This window comes from Psammomys obesus, unplaced genomic scaffold (assembly GCF_907164565.1).
Source record: "Psammomys obesus unplaced genomic scaffold, mPsaObe1.curated_primary_1811, whole genome shotgun sequence".
In the NCBI taxonomy this organism is placed as follows: domain Eukaryota; kingdom Metazoa; phylum Chordata; class Mammalia; order Rodentia; family Muridae; genus Psammomys; species Psammomys obesus.
The window spans coordinates 10,299,158-10,313,929 of NW_026596152.1; the positions used below are offsets into that span (position 1 = coordinate 10,299,158).

Sequence of the window (14,772 nt, forward strand, 5' to 3'; positions counted from 1 at the left end):
GAATGAGGGCAGGTGAGATACATGGCTCAGCAGGAAAAGGCACTTGTTGCCAAACCAGCGACTTGAGTTTGATGCCCAGAACCAGGATGGAAGGAGAGAGCTGACTCACTGTGACAAGTGGATGCCCACACCACAAAATAAACAGATGCTCAAACTTTAAAGGTTTAAGTGGGGCTGGAGAGATGGCTCAGTGGTTAAGAGCACTGCTTGCTCTTCCAAACGACCGGGGTTCAATTCCCAGCACCCACATGGCAGCTCTCAACTGTCTGTAACTCCAGTTCCAAGTGTCTGACACCCTCACACCCATAAAATAAAATTAAATAAAGGTTTAAGTGATACTTCAGTCCATATATATGCAGAGAAATGCACAAGAGGACTGAAGAAAAATGTCACCCTGGGAACAGGGAAGCAAGCATCATCTGAGTGACAAACAACACAAGAACTCTGATTTAACTGGTCACAAGTCAGTCTGAATTCCAGGGGACGGAAAGCAGGGCTCCTTGGCTCCAGACAGCACTGTTGAAGCACCTTCTGAAACTCAACTATTCTGATGTGCTCATGGGGTGGCTGCTGTAGATCCTTAAGAGAAGGCGACAAAGAAGGCACTTAGGAATCTATGCTACGCTCCTGCAAGGCTTTCCCCTCCCTGAGTTTCAGGCTTTTCTGCAGGGAAAGGAAGTGGCTAGCTTAACTGACCTCCAAGTACTTCCCAGGTCTGATGCCACAACATAGGCAGGCCTGAAAGAGGTTTCCTACCCTGCTATGGGAAAACAAATAAACAAAACCAACAGCTGAGGAAATAAAGCTCAAATCAGAAGGCTCAAAGGAATGTGTGCTCCTGGGAAGATGACATCCTTGAGAGCAGAAGCTGCCCCCGCCTCCCTGCCCTCACATCCTCAACTATTACAGAGGGGTGGCTTTGATGATGGCTGATGTATCCACCAGCTTGGACAGTCTAAAATAAGCTCTGGGCGGGAGGGGCAGCAGGAAGCAGGGGATTGGGGGAGGCTGACAGGAACCAATTGGCTGAGGTTTTCTAATGGAGCCATAAGGAGAGCAAAAGGCTCTGGGAGAACCGGATACAGAGAGCAGCGACAAATGCTGTTGGCAGCAGCCTCCAGTCCCCCTGCTCTCCTTTCAAGAGCAGTTTCTTCCTGGAAGATCCCAGGAGGCAGAAGCCTGGGCTGATCTCTACCGCACAAATAACTCCACTCATTATTTTAGGAACTACTATTCCAGTTGTGCCCTGGAGGTCTCAGGCCTGTTTCAAACCCTACAATTCCACTTCAAAAGCAACAAGAAGTCCAATACTTACAATCTGCCTCACCTCATGAGTTTAATTAATAATCAACAGACTTTTTTTTAACAGTTTAGACTCAAACACTGAAATTCCACTCATTCATCTAAGAATCAGATAAACAGCCCTTACAAAGAAAGCATAAGCACCTAATTAACAGTTTAGGCGGCTGCTTCAAATAACTTGGAAACTTACAAACCCCTCTCAAACAGCCTTTGCCAAGTCCAGAAACCAAAGCTGACTGTCCTACGGGTGGTGGATGAAAAGCTCAATACAATATATTTCTTGCTTTTCATAACAGCACTGTGGGAGAAGTAAGCCAGTACTACTATTACCAGTGTACAGATACGGAAATTAAAACAAAGGTAAAAGAATTCATTCAAGGTCAGACCTTGGAAAGTCACAAGCAGTCACCTCATAGATCCCATAAACTGCTTCCCAGAACAGAGTCCAAAAGAGAAGAGGAAATCACATTTCCCTCTCTTCAAGAGTACTGCCCCTCCCAAGTAGACAGGTCTCTCAGGCCCTTGGTGTCCTCACAAATCAATGACTGAGACCTAGAGAATCTGGTTAAGCTTCCTGATTACTTCCTGGTTATTGGAAATCTGACCTCGGAGAAAGATGCCATAACCCCCGCCCTACCACCCAACTCCGGTCTGCCCAATAAAACAAGTCAAACCTTGCTTGCCCATAAAGGCTTTAAAAACAGCCAAACCAGGGCACTTCAAAGCCACATTTTCAGTCTAAACAGCTCTTTCCAAAAGGAGTGGCTACAGCAAGGTGGCACTGGGCTGAAATGCATGGGTAACTCCAGTGGCAGTCAGCAAGCAGGTGCTGAGGGGCAACCAGAGAGGAATGGGGGGAAAGATGAGCAGGATGCACATGTCCTTCCCAAAAGGGTGTAAACAAGGCTAGGAATCTTCAACACCAGAAGCCTGAGAGCAACCAGTCCCCAAGGGCCAGTAGCCCAAATCTGTACCAATACAAATTCCCAATCTCCTACAGTACCGGGGAAGGGAGGAGTTGGAGGCTTAGGACTGTTTACCATGTATGCCTGTGACTTTGACAAGGGTTAGGAAGAGCTACTAACCTGGTCCAAAATGCGGACCAACAGATACGGACAGAAAGAGGAAGGAACCAACTTTCCCCAGAATGCACAGGTCTTCTTGGACTCTTGAGCCAGAGAGCAGAAACGGGAAGGGAAGCCCTTACCCCTCATCAAAAGCCATCCCTACCTTCAGTTCAAAAGCAAGACCCACCCCCATCCCCACTTGGAGACACCCCACCTCTCTCCAGGCCCTGATGGTGACAGTGACTAGGAGGGCAGGCTCTGTTCCACAAGATGGAAGCCGGTGGCCCACGCAGACAAGCCAATTCCTGGGACAGTCTGGTGTCCAAGTCTGAGTCCAGCCCCAAGACAAGAGTCTGGGTGGGGAGTTGGAGAGGGGAAGAGAGTCCTGACAAGCGGTAAGCAAGCCCCACTCCGTCCCTATCCAGGGAAACCAGACATTTTTTTTGAGTCACCCAACAAGCATGAATCACACGGCAGAGCTATGGGAACGGGAAAGGATGTTATTTTTCGGCATTCTTGAGGATTTTCCCTTTGTCCCGGCTCTATCGATACTCTTCCCGCCCCCATTCCAACCCCATCCCCCAACTCTCACGCATTTTTTTTCCTGCTCCATTTTTATTTTCTCTCGGCCTTCGCAGGCTCCGCGCTCCCCGGCCCGACTCGCAGCCAGGACTCCCAGCTCTGCACCCCGCAGCAGCTCACCTGCGTCAGGTCCTCGTCGTTGAGCAGATGCGACTCGCGGGGCTTGAAGCAGTTCTGACACTTGCTCTTGTTGAAGATGTTGGCCTGAAATTTCCTGCATGGGTTTTCTTTGGCCGCCGACATGTCGGCTAGGCGGCCGCAGCGCGGGTCGTCTCGGCCCAGCGCGCTCCCGGAGGTCGGGACTCAGCGCGGCCGCCGCCGCATTTTGCGCTGGCCGCCGCAGGCCCGGAAAGGCCTCCCCGCTCACGCCGCGCCCCGCCTGCTCGCCGCGGCCTCAGAGCGCGCGCGTCGCCTCGCGCCCCGCCCCGCCGCCCGGCCGCTGCGGGCCCATGGACGGACGCGGCCTCCGGCCGCTGCCTCCACCGCGGCCGCCCCCAAGGCGCCGGCCGGCAAGTCCAGCCGTCGCGCTCACCGGGCGCTCGCCGCCACCGCGAACGAAACGAGCCCGGCGCCGCGCGCACTCGGGGCGGGGCGGGGCGGGGCGGGACGGGACGGGGAGGGGCGGGGCGCCGCAACGGGCAGCCCCGCGGGCCAATGGCACCCTCACGCTCCTGCTAACAAAGAAACCCGTCGACCAATGGGTGACGGGGGCGGGACCGGGAGCCGCGGGCGCAAGGTAACTTGTCCAGGCTGGGAAGGTGGAGGCGCTGGGATGGAACTTTCAGGTTTGGTGGACTGGCGCCGCCGCCCGCGGCCTGACAGCTGCCGCGGCGCTGGGCTGGGCTGGGCTGCTCCCGGAAGGGCGCCGCGGACCTCCGCGGTCTCCCGGCGGGCCCCTGCCTCCCTGGTAGCCTCTTCGCTGCGGCCTTCTGCCGCGCCCAGCCTGCGCCCCTACTGTGTGCCAGCCCTACGGTCGACCCAGATAGCACTTGAAGGGCTAGGAACTGTTTCAAGCGCTTGCGTGGTTTAGATCATGAAAGTTTCACAACCTTTCCGGGATCATTCCTGTTTGGACGTAAGGAAACTGAGGCGCGCGGGACAGTTAAGTAATAAGACATAGTGCTTCCGAGGTGACTAGAAGATGTCAGCAGCCTTAAGGGACTGTCAGTTCAATTATGGGAGCCCAATTCTGCTAGACTCGGAGTTGGGCACTCCTTCGTGACGAAACAAAGGCTCAGACACTGGGACTAGCTTGTGTAAGGTCACTCAGCCAGGAAGGGGCCCGAACTATATACTCCAGGCCACTCTTGCCCAGACTCCCAGGCAAAAGGCCACTGGGAAAGGAAAGGACAGAGGATCAGGAATGGGCGGAGCGGAAGGGGGTGGAGGCGGACAACCCCCGCTCCTGAGGAGACAGTGTTTCCAACAGCACTCAGATGGATCTACGTAGAGGGCACGCGGAAATGTTCCCAAGGTGTGCGGGTGAAGGTGGAGGAGGAGGAGGAACCAGAAAGGAGTTTATGGTCCCGGGACTCTGGAGGTAGATCTAGAAGGATGGAGAGTTTGATGCCAGTCTGGAACATAGTGAGACATTTCTAAGGAGGAGAGGGGAGGGCGGGAGGGAGAGAGGGAACGAGGGAGGGAGGGATCACTTAGGCCGGACATTCCGGCCTCAGCTGGCTGGCAGTTAGAAGTCAGCCCGAGTTCTTAACAGAGGCTGAGCTAACTCATTCTTCACGGTGGCAGTGATGTTGGAGCAGGAGGTAGCACTGAGAGCAGCTGGGCTCAGGTCATGAGAGGCTTTAGGAGCGAAATGCCTTCAGAGTTGTGTACTTTTCCACTGATCATCTGGTGTCTACCCCAGGGAAGTGTATTTCCATTTTGAGAAAGAAATGCTTTCCTGCGCAAGGAATCAGGAATAAAGGAGCCCAGATCAAAGCCTTCCTGCAGCCTGAGGGGAAAACCCAGCTCTGATCCCGCTGTGGGCAAGTCCTTTACTATGACTGGCGCCTCGTTGACCACATGTACAAAACTGACATGGATGTATGGTGTTGCAAGCTTTAAGTGATAGCGATGCTTGCAAAATATTTCACATAACGTGGCCAATCATTAATCGGTGAAATTTGGTAAAGGGTATTTAGTGCACTGTTCTTGCAACCTTCTTGTTGGTCTAAAAATTTCCAAAATAAAGAAGGGGAATGAGTAAAAGGACACTGACAGCTCTTGTCTGCACAGAATACTCAGAAAGTGATACCAGTGGTGGCCTCTGGGGAGAAGAACTGGGTTATTGGGAGGTGACCTACTTTTAATTTTCATTATAAAACCTTTTTTGTTCCTTTTGGGTTTTGTTTTATGTGCATGTATAACTTGTTAAAAAAAAAAAAAAAAAAAGACTTAGGCCAGAGAGATTGCAGTGTGTCAAGGCTTTTGGTGCCGAGCCTGATGAACTGAGATCAGTGCCCGGAAGCCACATGGTGGAAGGAGAGAACAAACTCCTTCAAGTTGCCCTCTGGCCTCCATGTGAGGTGGCATGGCGTGCTGCACCCACATGGGCACGCGCGCGCGCACACACTAAATGTAAAATGTAATTAAAAATTTTTTCCCCAAAAAAAGTCTTTTAAAGTTCCACCAGTATCTTGGGGCCAATCAAGGCTACCCTATTAAGAAAATGCTGAGCATGCTCTGTCCAGGCCTGCCGCATACCACAGGAGTCACAGCTGTGGGTATGACGAAGAGTGATTCAGGGATCCTGAGGCTGGTAGCCTGACAAGAGCCCGCTCTCAAGCAAATTGAGGCTCACGGAAACAAGAGGCAAAGAGAAACCTTCCACTGGGAAATTGTGGGGTCCTGGCTAGGGAACCCCTGACTCCGTAGATAGCCTCAGAGTGGGGGCTCCTAGAAAAGGCAGTATCTTGGCCAGTCCAAAACCTAAGACAACTCACCCTGGAGAAGGAGAAGGAAAGACATTCCAGACCACCACAGCAGGGTGATGGGCTCAGGACCTTCATGCCAGTCTGTATAAACAGACAGAAGCCTGGCTGTCATTAGGGTGTTGCGGAGATTCAAACAGTCCCGAAGGAGGAGGCATTATGAAGATGAATGAGTGGGGCAAGCTTAGTCTCCCTGAGAAAGCAGGTATGCTGCTACTGGTGGGCACTTTTATTTCATGACTACTTGAAAGAAGAGGTCCATTGGGCTCAGGGCACACTAGGACCTTGCCTATGGTGATAATTAAGTCCTTTGTGAGAGTTCAAGTCTTCAGGCTGGCACCACAGCCTGGACAGTGGAGAGTCTGAAACATTGGGCGGTACCCACAGCCTTAAACATGCTCCGTAAGTGCTCTACATCTGAGCCATGTCCCAGTGCAACTGTGGATTCTTTTGACCGGGCACTCACATAGGGACCTTTGGTCAGGGAAATGAATGGCAAGCAGAGGTTTAGAAACGGGATCCATCAGGCGATGATTATGAAAGACCAAATAGTACAGATGATGGGGCCAGAACTAGAAGAGTGTCAGTCAGAGACGCAAGGAATGAAACTGGACAACACTGACGAGGTTTAAAATTCCACTAGCCTCAGCACCCCTAGGGCAGAGCTGGGGCACGGTTACTACTGCATTTCCCCACCTAGTTCAGGGCCTAGCAGAGAGTGGGTACCCAGCAACTCCTGGCCACAACTGAATAAACGAAAACATACTCTTCCATCATGCTGAGCTATTTCCCCTATCAGATTATAAAACCCACCCAGCCAGATTTGAGACTTTGGGTTCCCTTTCCAGAGGCCTAGAATACATTCAGTAGGCCGTGTACTTTTAAGATTGATTTATTGAGGACGTAACTCAGTGGCAGAGCACTTACAGAGCACACATGGTATTTAGATAAGTATTGTGGTACACTTGGGAGACTGAAACAATGTCACTATCGTTTGAGGCCAGCCTGGACTTCATAGAGTACCAGCCTGTCCAGGGTACAAGACCCTCTCTCAAAACGAGGTGATTCAGGCCAGGTGTAGCAGTGCACACTTTCAATCCCAGCACTGGAGAGGCAAAGACAGGCTGATTTCTGTGAGCTCAAGGCCAGCTTGCTCTACATAGCGAGTTCCAGGCTGAGACTCTGTCTCAAAACCAAACCAAACAAAAAAAGACGATTCACTATATTGCTCTCATTGTAATGTGTAATATATACCCCTAACAAGCAAGCAAGGAAAGTCCTCTCAGGTGGGACCCAAAGGCAATTGAGTCTTGCTGTGTGGTTCTGACTATTACCCTTGAAAACCTCCAGGGAAGTGGCAGAATTTATTATATAAACTCACACATGTTCACATAGAGGAAACCACTATTTTGTTCTCCATCATCTTGTCTGACCTTTGACCTGGCATAAGAGAGAGTCTGCTCAGTGCTCCTGCCTTTACTCACTTAACATCATAACTGTGAAATTCATATGTCCACACTGACGCTGAGTATACTGTGATCAGATGTCGGACAAGAGGCAGCTTGAGAGAGAAAGGGTTTTCGTTTCTTTTCTTCTTTTAGTTCAGTTTGAGGCCGCACTCTATCGTGGTAGGTGAGGCACTGGTGACTTGGAAGCAGGTGTGTGAAGCCGCACAGTTCACTTCTCCATAGACACGAAGCAAAGATTTGGAGATGTCAGCTCCCTCTTCCCTTATTCAGTTCAGGACCCAGCACATAGGATGCTGCTGCTCACCCTTAGACGAACACTCCTGTGCAGCCTACCGGGCTTTGGGTTGCCCAGACAGGGGCAATGGATGAACACTGAGAGAATGTAGAAAGGACAGACACATAGACACACGTACAGATATCGGGGCTCAGATGGAGACACACCGGCAGCAGCCCGGAGACTCGGTTTAGTTTATACACCTGAATGGAGGAGGTGGCTCTATTACATAGAGATTGTAGACAGCTGAAGGAGGAACCAGGCTTAGTTAATCTCAGTAAGAGGTCTCTCTAGAGGAGCAGTCTCAGCCTGAATCCTCCGAGAGGAGGAAGCTGTAGTCATACTTTCTACATACATTGGTTTTGGCTAAAGGTCAGTCATTCTTTAGCATTTGTACTTGGTCCAAGGGAGGGCTTTGCCATTCCTCCGAGCCTTGCCCAGGGAAGGCTTTGACATTTCCATGGGTCCGAAGCATAGCGGTCCTTGACATGGCCGTTCTTGACAACTCATGGCCATTACTGAATCAACAAAAATAATCACTCAGGATTTCCTCCACTCCCCACACGCAGGACTCACTTCTCACAGTTGATCTTCACTGGAAACACTCTCACAAGACACGCTCAAGGGTGCTGTCAACTGATGCTCTAGGGCCTTTATTAATCCAATCAAATTGAAAATGAAGATTAACCACCATCACTATGTCAGTCATTTTTCACATTGCTTCCCTGTTGCCGGTTGTGTGGCTGTCCTGAAAATTACCCAAGCTCTTGTGGATGTTCTCACATAGCTAGTCACATGTGAGGGCTGAGCTCTCTTCTTTTCTCTGCTAATAACTGATCAGAGGATTCTGATATTTATTTATTCATTTATTTATTTATTTATTTATTTATTTATTTATTTATTTGTGTGTGTGTAACGTATATCATATATGCACAAGCATGTAGTGTGAAGGTCAGAGGTCAACCTGGGATATTAGCCCTTGCTTTTCAAGTTATTTGAATCAGGGTCTCTTCATTGTTTACAGCTGTGTGCACACCGCCATCATCCTGGGATTCTTCTGGCTCTACCTCCCAACTCATTTTAGGCACATTGGGATTTTAACCATATGGGACCACACCAAGATTTATGTGGGTTCTGGGACTGAACTCAGATCCTCACATTTTTTGGAGCAAATTTTTCCCAGATTCTGACTTTTTAAGTAAGAGTATGCAATATTCCTTATGTCTCAGTATCTCTGGGAACAGTGGACAGAGCCTTGGGTTTTGAAGGCCAGTGCAATTTTAATAGTCCCTAGTCTAGAGCCCCATTCCCAGATGTACTTAATTAATTAGTGTGAGCAAAACTCCCTCTGGGGATTAAATTGTCACAAAGGATTCCCATCACTGGATTAAAGAGGTGAAGAAGGCAATGGCTTTGAGGTCAAGGAGAGCAGGGTGCCTCCACTGGCTATGGACTCATGAAGCCATCTCGAGCAGTGTCTGCACCATTGTTTCACTGTCCCTCCTTAGCTCCTTCATTTCTGAGTTGCCAGATTCAACTGATAAACTGATAGGTTCTCTGGGTCTTGGAACTGAGAGTGTCGTGTGATAGAATTTTCTTGGGAAAATGTGTATAAGCATCTACTCAACCCAGATAGGGAGCCCACAACAGCTCAAAATACACATAACACTAAAGTTCAACTTGGTGAACCCAGAAATTTTATTGAAGTTACAAGAATAGGGGTGAGGGGTTATGTACAGGACCAGAAATGACTCAAAGACAGTTGCATCACCAAAGACCACCCCAGCGTGGGTGGTAGCTCGCAGAAGCTGGAACATACTGCACAGCCTTCAGGCAGTGTCTTTTCCTGGGGGCTCAGCTGGTCTGAGCATCTTCCAGGCAGCGAGGCTGCTCTTTGGCTGCTCGCTCTTTCTTCCAGGCCGTCTGGCTGGTCCCTGCTTTTTCCAGGATGCATGTCTTGTCTCAGTCTTCTTTACAGTTTGCCTTGTGCGAGAGGTGTGTGAGTCACTTGCATATACTCCTGGAGTGGGAGGGGCCTAGTGAATCTGGTCAGTTTCAGGAACTTCCAGAAGCTATTTTGAACCATGCGTTTCCTGTCTTAATGGAGCTTCTGTGAGAGAAGAGAAGGAGCCTTTTGTTCTCTCTGGAACATCTTGTCATTTTACCTCCTTATAAATACCCTGTCCTAAAATATCCTGTTGTTTCACTTTCCCTTTACATCCTATGTCTTAAGAAGTTTCCCTCCAAAATGGAAGGTTGACACTGGAGGAGGACGCTGTTCCATAACAGATGGGAAGGATTCTTTCAGGCAAGATGGGGCCGAGTCGTGTGAGGCTGGAGCCTCTCCTTTCTCCAGACTCTGCTTGCTCCTTCCCCTTCTGTGCTGCAGATCTCAGGACCCCTCAAAGTGCTCCTGAAGGGAGGAAGACAAAGACAGGTATCCATCAGAGATGAGAACAGCACTCAGAAGTGCGAGGTCAGTCTGCTGTGGCCCAGGCCTGTCTAGTCTCCAGGTGGGAGGGCTGGCCTGTGGTGCGAATCCCAAGAGGAAGCTATCATAAACAATGGCTACTTCTTCAGACTGTGAGGACCAGTCATGCGTAGAGGCCTGTGCCTGTGATCTCAGCACGAGGGAAGTATGCAGGAGAGTGAGCTGAAGGTTATCCTTCCATATATATGTGCATGAAGATCAGGCTTTTCTCAAAAATGGCTAACTCAGCGAGGCCAGGAGCCTACAAACCTCCCCATCCTGTGAACCTTTGTGTGCACGCCTGTTTGCCCAAGCCCTGCATGCCCAAGCCCTGCATGCCAGACATTCTTGAGATTTGACTCCATCACTCCCTCCCCTTCACACCAATTATGAATCACATTAAATTTTGAACTCAAACTCCTTCCAGCAGGATTAGACACAGTCACCACCTGCTTCAAGATAAGAACTGAGTGAACTTCCTGCCCCAGTGTGGTTGCTCACCTGGTTTAGGTCATTGTACACCAGCGTGCAAAAGGCAAGTTGTCTCAGCGAGTTACTCTGGCTGCTTTTGTGTGTCTCAACATGACACTGGGAATATTATCCTCTGACATACAGAATTCAAAGCCTGCATGGGCTATGTGAGACGCTGTCAACAAAACAAATAAAACAAAACACAGGACCAAAAAGATTGTGAGAACTAAACAATGTAATAGGTGCGGAGGAGTTTAGAATCAGCCCCGAAGCAAATGAAGTGTTAACATTAGCATTTATTATTACACTTAGGACTTGTCCTTGGCCACAGCGGCACCTTTCTTGTGTGTTCTTTGTTTTTCAAGAGCCAATTGTCAAATATTTTGAGCTTTTTAGGCCAAATAGTTTCTTGCAGCCACTCCACTCCACCAGTGAGTGTGGAGGCATTCTTAGATAAGATAGCCCAGAAAGTGTCCCGGTGCTCCAGTGGGAGTTTGGCTGTGGTAACCACAGTGGGGTAGGTTAGGTCCTCTCTCTCAGGAGCTATCCTCTTTTGCTCCCAGTCCACAGCTGAAGTGGCTAAGGCACAGAGAGGTCAAGCATCACACGGAAGGTGACCCCCAGGCTCGGGAGCTACTGCCCATTCTCATGAGAGGGGACTGACTGCCACCCTTGCTCAAAGCTCAGATTGCTGCTCTAGAGTTGGAACTGAAGGATTTCAGAGGTCCCTTTCATCTGAAACGGGCTGGCGGGAGAGGGGAGCTTCTCTAGAGCAGCAAGCAGATGACAACAATTTCTAGATATGCAACAGAGAGTGTCACGTGTTAGATACAGAGAGTATAACCAGAGAGTAGGCTAGACATTCCAGTAAGCTCTTATACATGGACCCCTTTGACTTAGCAATGGCCACTTCCAGAAAGATAGGCTATAAAACTGATTGCACAGGGAGAGGAAAAGATTTCTCTTAGGATGTTTATCTTCTCATTCCTTGCTTCTCTTATAACTTTTCTTTTTTTTTAAAGTTGGTTATTTACTTATTATTTATTTTATTAAAATGTAATTATATCACTTCACACACACACACACACTATATATATATATATATATATATATATATATACATACATACACACACACACACACAACCCTCTGAGTCCACTTAGTGTTTATTGTAATTTCAAGGCTGACCACTTTGTATTGGATAAGCGATTGAAGGGCTCATTCCTGGGAAAGACTAACTCGTCTCAGCAGTCATTAGTTGTCTACAGCTCTTTGTGTAGGAGTGGGGTCCCCATGGAGATTGTCCTCTTCTGTGTTATCACATCTATTGGTTTTGTCGTCATCCAAGTCTTGTTGTTTAAGCAGCCATATTGCCATATTATTGGGGTATCGTGGGTGTAACTTGCCCGTCATTTCTAGGAGATACAAACTCACATCAGACTTCCTGGCCTTTGGGCTCTTGTAATCTTTCTAGTTCTTCCAACATTTTCCCTGAGCCTTGGGGTGCGAGTTATGCTGCACATGGACCTACTGGGGCTGGGTGCTCCCTCATCAGTTAATCCCAACATTACAGCTGGTTGTGGTTTTCAGTAATAGTCTCCATTTGCTGTGAAGAGAAGCTTCATTGATGTGGGAAGTGAGAGATATACTTATCTGTGGGCATAAGGATTAGTTTTAGAATGCAGTTAGGAATTATGCCAGTTTAGTAAAGTGGAGGTTGCAGGTAGTAGAAACTTAGCCTCTGGTATTTGGCTTGGTTTCTAGTACCAGGTATGATTTCCCTCCTGTTCAGCAGGCCTTAAGTCGAGCTGGTAACTGCCAAGATATGAACCCCATTTTTGCACCATTAGTGATGCAATTAGCGACAGCGCCATTAGTGATATCTTGCCGTGGTGGTTGGTCATTGTTGCAGTTCATAGGCATAACAACTGGGTAGGACTATTGATTACTTCTCTTCCTTTCCTAGAACCATCTAGTACTATGAAAGCTAGACCATAGGAGGGAGGCTTTTAAATTTTTGTTTATTGCTGTTGTATGGTGTGTGTATAAAATGTACATGTGTGGACAGCATAGAACAAGTCTGTGAGGTCAGTTTTCTTTAAAATTGTATTTAGGTGTATTTATGTGTGCCTGAGGCTGTCTTAGTGTAGCACATGTGTGCAGGAGCCCATGAAGTTCAGAAGAGAGTGTCAGATCCCTAGAACTAGAGTTACAGATGTTTGGGAACTATATGAATGCTAGAAACCTGGGTTTTCTGTAAGAGCAGGAAGTACTTGTAACTGCTGAGCTGCTGAGCCATCTCTTCAGCCCCTTCTTCTACCCTTATACAGGTTCCAGGGATGGAACATTGCTCATGAGGTTACTGCAGCAAGCATTTTTACCCAACATCTGCCTAGTCCTCTTGTTGTTGTTTGTTTTAAAGATGTATTTATTTATTAAAAGATGTATTTATTTATTATGTGTACAATGTTCTGTCTGTATGTGTGCCTGCATGCCAGAAGAGGGTACCAGATCTCATTATAGATAGTTGTGAGCCACCATGTGCTTGCTGGGAATTGAACTCAGGACCTCTGGAAGAGCAGCCAGTGTTTTTAACCTCTGAGTCATCTCTCCAGCCCTTGTTTTTTGTTTTGTTCTGTTTTGTTTTGTTTTGTTTTGTTTTGTTTTGTTTTGTTTTATTGGTGCAGGCTCTCACAGTCATGGCTAGTCTCAAATTCATGATATAGCTAAGACTGTCTGTGAACTCCTAATACTTTTGCCTCCACTTTTCAAGTATTGGAATAATGCATGTACATGCCTAGTCTTTCTTTCTTTCTTTTTTTTTCCTCCCTCTTTCTTTCTTTTAAATATTTCTGAGACAGGGTCTCATATGCCCCAATCAGGCCTTGAATTTTATATTCAATTAAGGATGACTTTGAACTTTCAATGTTCCAACCTCTACCTCCAAAGTATTGGGATTCCAGGCATGTGGCAGCATACCTGACTTCCATGGTGCTGGCTGTGTAATCCAGGGTTTTGTGCATGCTATGACAAACACTCTACCAACTATCTATATTCCCAGCACTACCTTTTTGGTTTTTGAGACATGATCTCACTTTGTACCACAGGCTGGCCTCAAACTTGCAGCAATCCTCCCAACTGCTTGGATTACAGGCATGAGGCATCCCACATCGCACTCATTGTAATTTTTTATATTTAAATGCTATTATTATTATGTGTATGTGATGTTTATGTGGGCAAACACATGCAACAGTGTATGCATGATGGTCAGAGGATAACTTTTGAGAGTCAATTCTGTTTTTCCATCATGAGTTCCAAGCAGGCTTACGGCAAGCACTTTTACCTGCTGAGCCAGCTCTTTGGCCTGGCTCTCATTGTTATTATTATTATCATCATTATTATTTAATATGTGTGTGCTTGCCCAAATACATGGAGACACATGTACATACGGAAATCCTAAGACAGCATTTGGGAGTTGGTTCTTTCTTATCACCACATGGGTTCTGGGGATTTGAACTCAGATCCTCAAGCTTTGTAGCAATTGGCTTGTCCTATTGACCTACCTCTCTGTCCCTCTCTCATTGTTCTTAAAAGCATTAAATTAGAGATACTCTAATCATCCGCAGCTAGAGAATTAGATAAATAAATGACAGTTCTTTGATACAGTGGAGATAGTTCTTTGATCCAGTGTTCTTAACAGTGAGACTGTTAACATAGAAAGAGTGTTTAAATAGCCAATAGTCTATAGAATGCTGTAAAGTTAAGAGCTAGCGGAACCCAGCTCTTGGTGGTACAGGTCTGTAATCTTAGTGCCCTGGGAGACTGAGGAAGGGTCATCACAAGTTCAATGTCAGTTTGGGCTAAGGAGAGTTCAAAGCCAGCTTGTGCAGCTTATTGAGACACTATCTCAAACCAACCAACCAAATAAACAAACAAAAACCAAACACCAACAACAAAAACAGAAAACAAAAAACAAACTTTAAAAAGGCCTAGAATTTAGCTCAGTTAGTGCCTGTGTTGGTTTTGATTAGGAATGGCCCCATAGAGTCCTGTGTATTTGAATGTTTGGCCCATAGGGAGTGGCACTATTAGGAGGTGTGGCCTTGTTGGAGGAAGCATGTCACAGTGGAGGCTGGCTTTGAGGTAACAAATCTCCAAGCCACGCCCAGTCACACCCTACTTCTGCTGTCTGTGGATCAAGATGTAG

At 47.7% G+C, this 14,772-nt stretch overlaps 1 protein-coding gene across 3 annotated transcripts in view; it reads right to left on the minus strand.

Annotated features, from left to right (window-relative positions):
* Nucleotides 1-3,405, minus strand: part of Mprip (myosin phosphatase Rho interacting protein) — a 123,322-nt gene extending 119,917 nt beyond the window's left edge. For 2 of the 3 annotated variants that reach the window (XM_055594223.1, XM_055594224.1), the window contains exon 1: nt 3,072-3,372. In XM_055594223.1, the coding sequence (XP_055450198.1) occupies nt 3,072-3,194 (123 nt within the window). In that variant the 5' untranslated portion in view covers nt 3,195-3,372. Of the gene's footprint in view, nt 1-3,071 lie in introns of all 3 variants that reach the window. The other variant, XM_055594225.1, reaches the window with a different exon arrangement.
* Nucleotides 3,406-14,772: the final 11,367 nt, after the last annotated feature.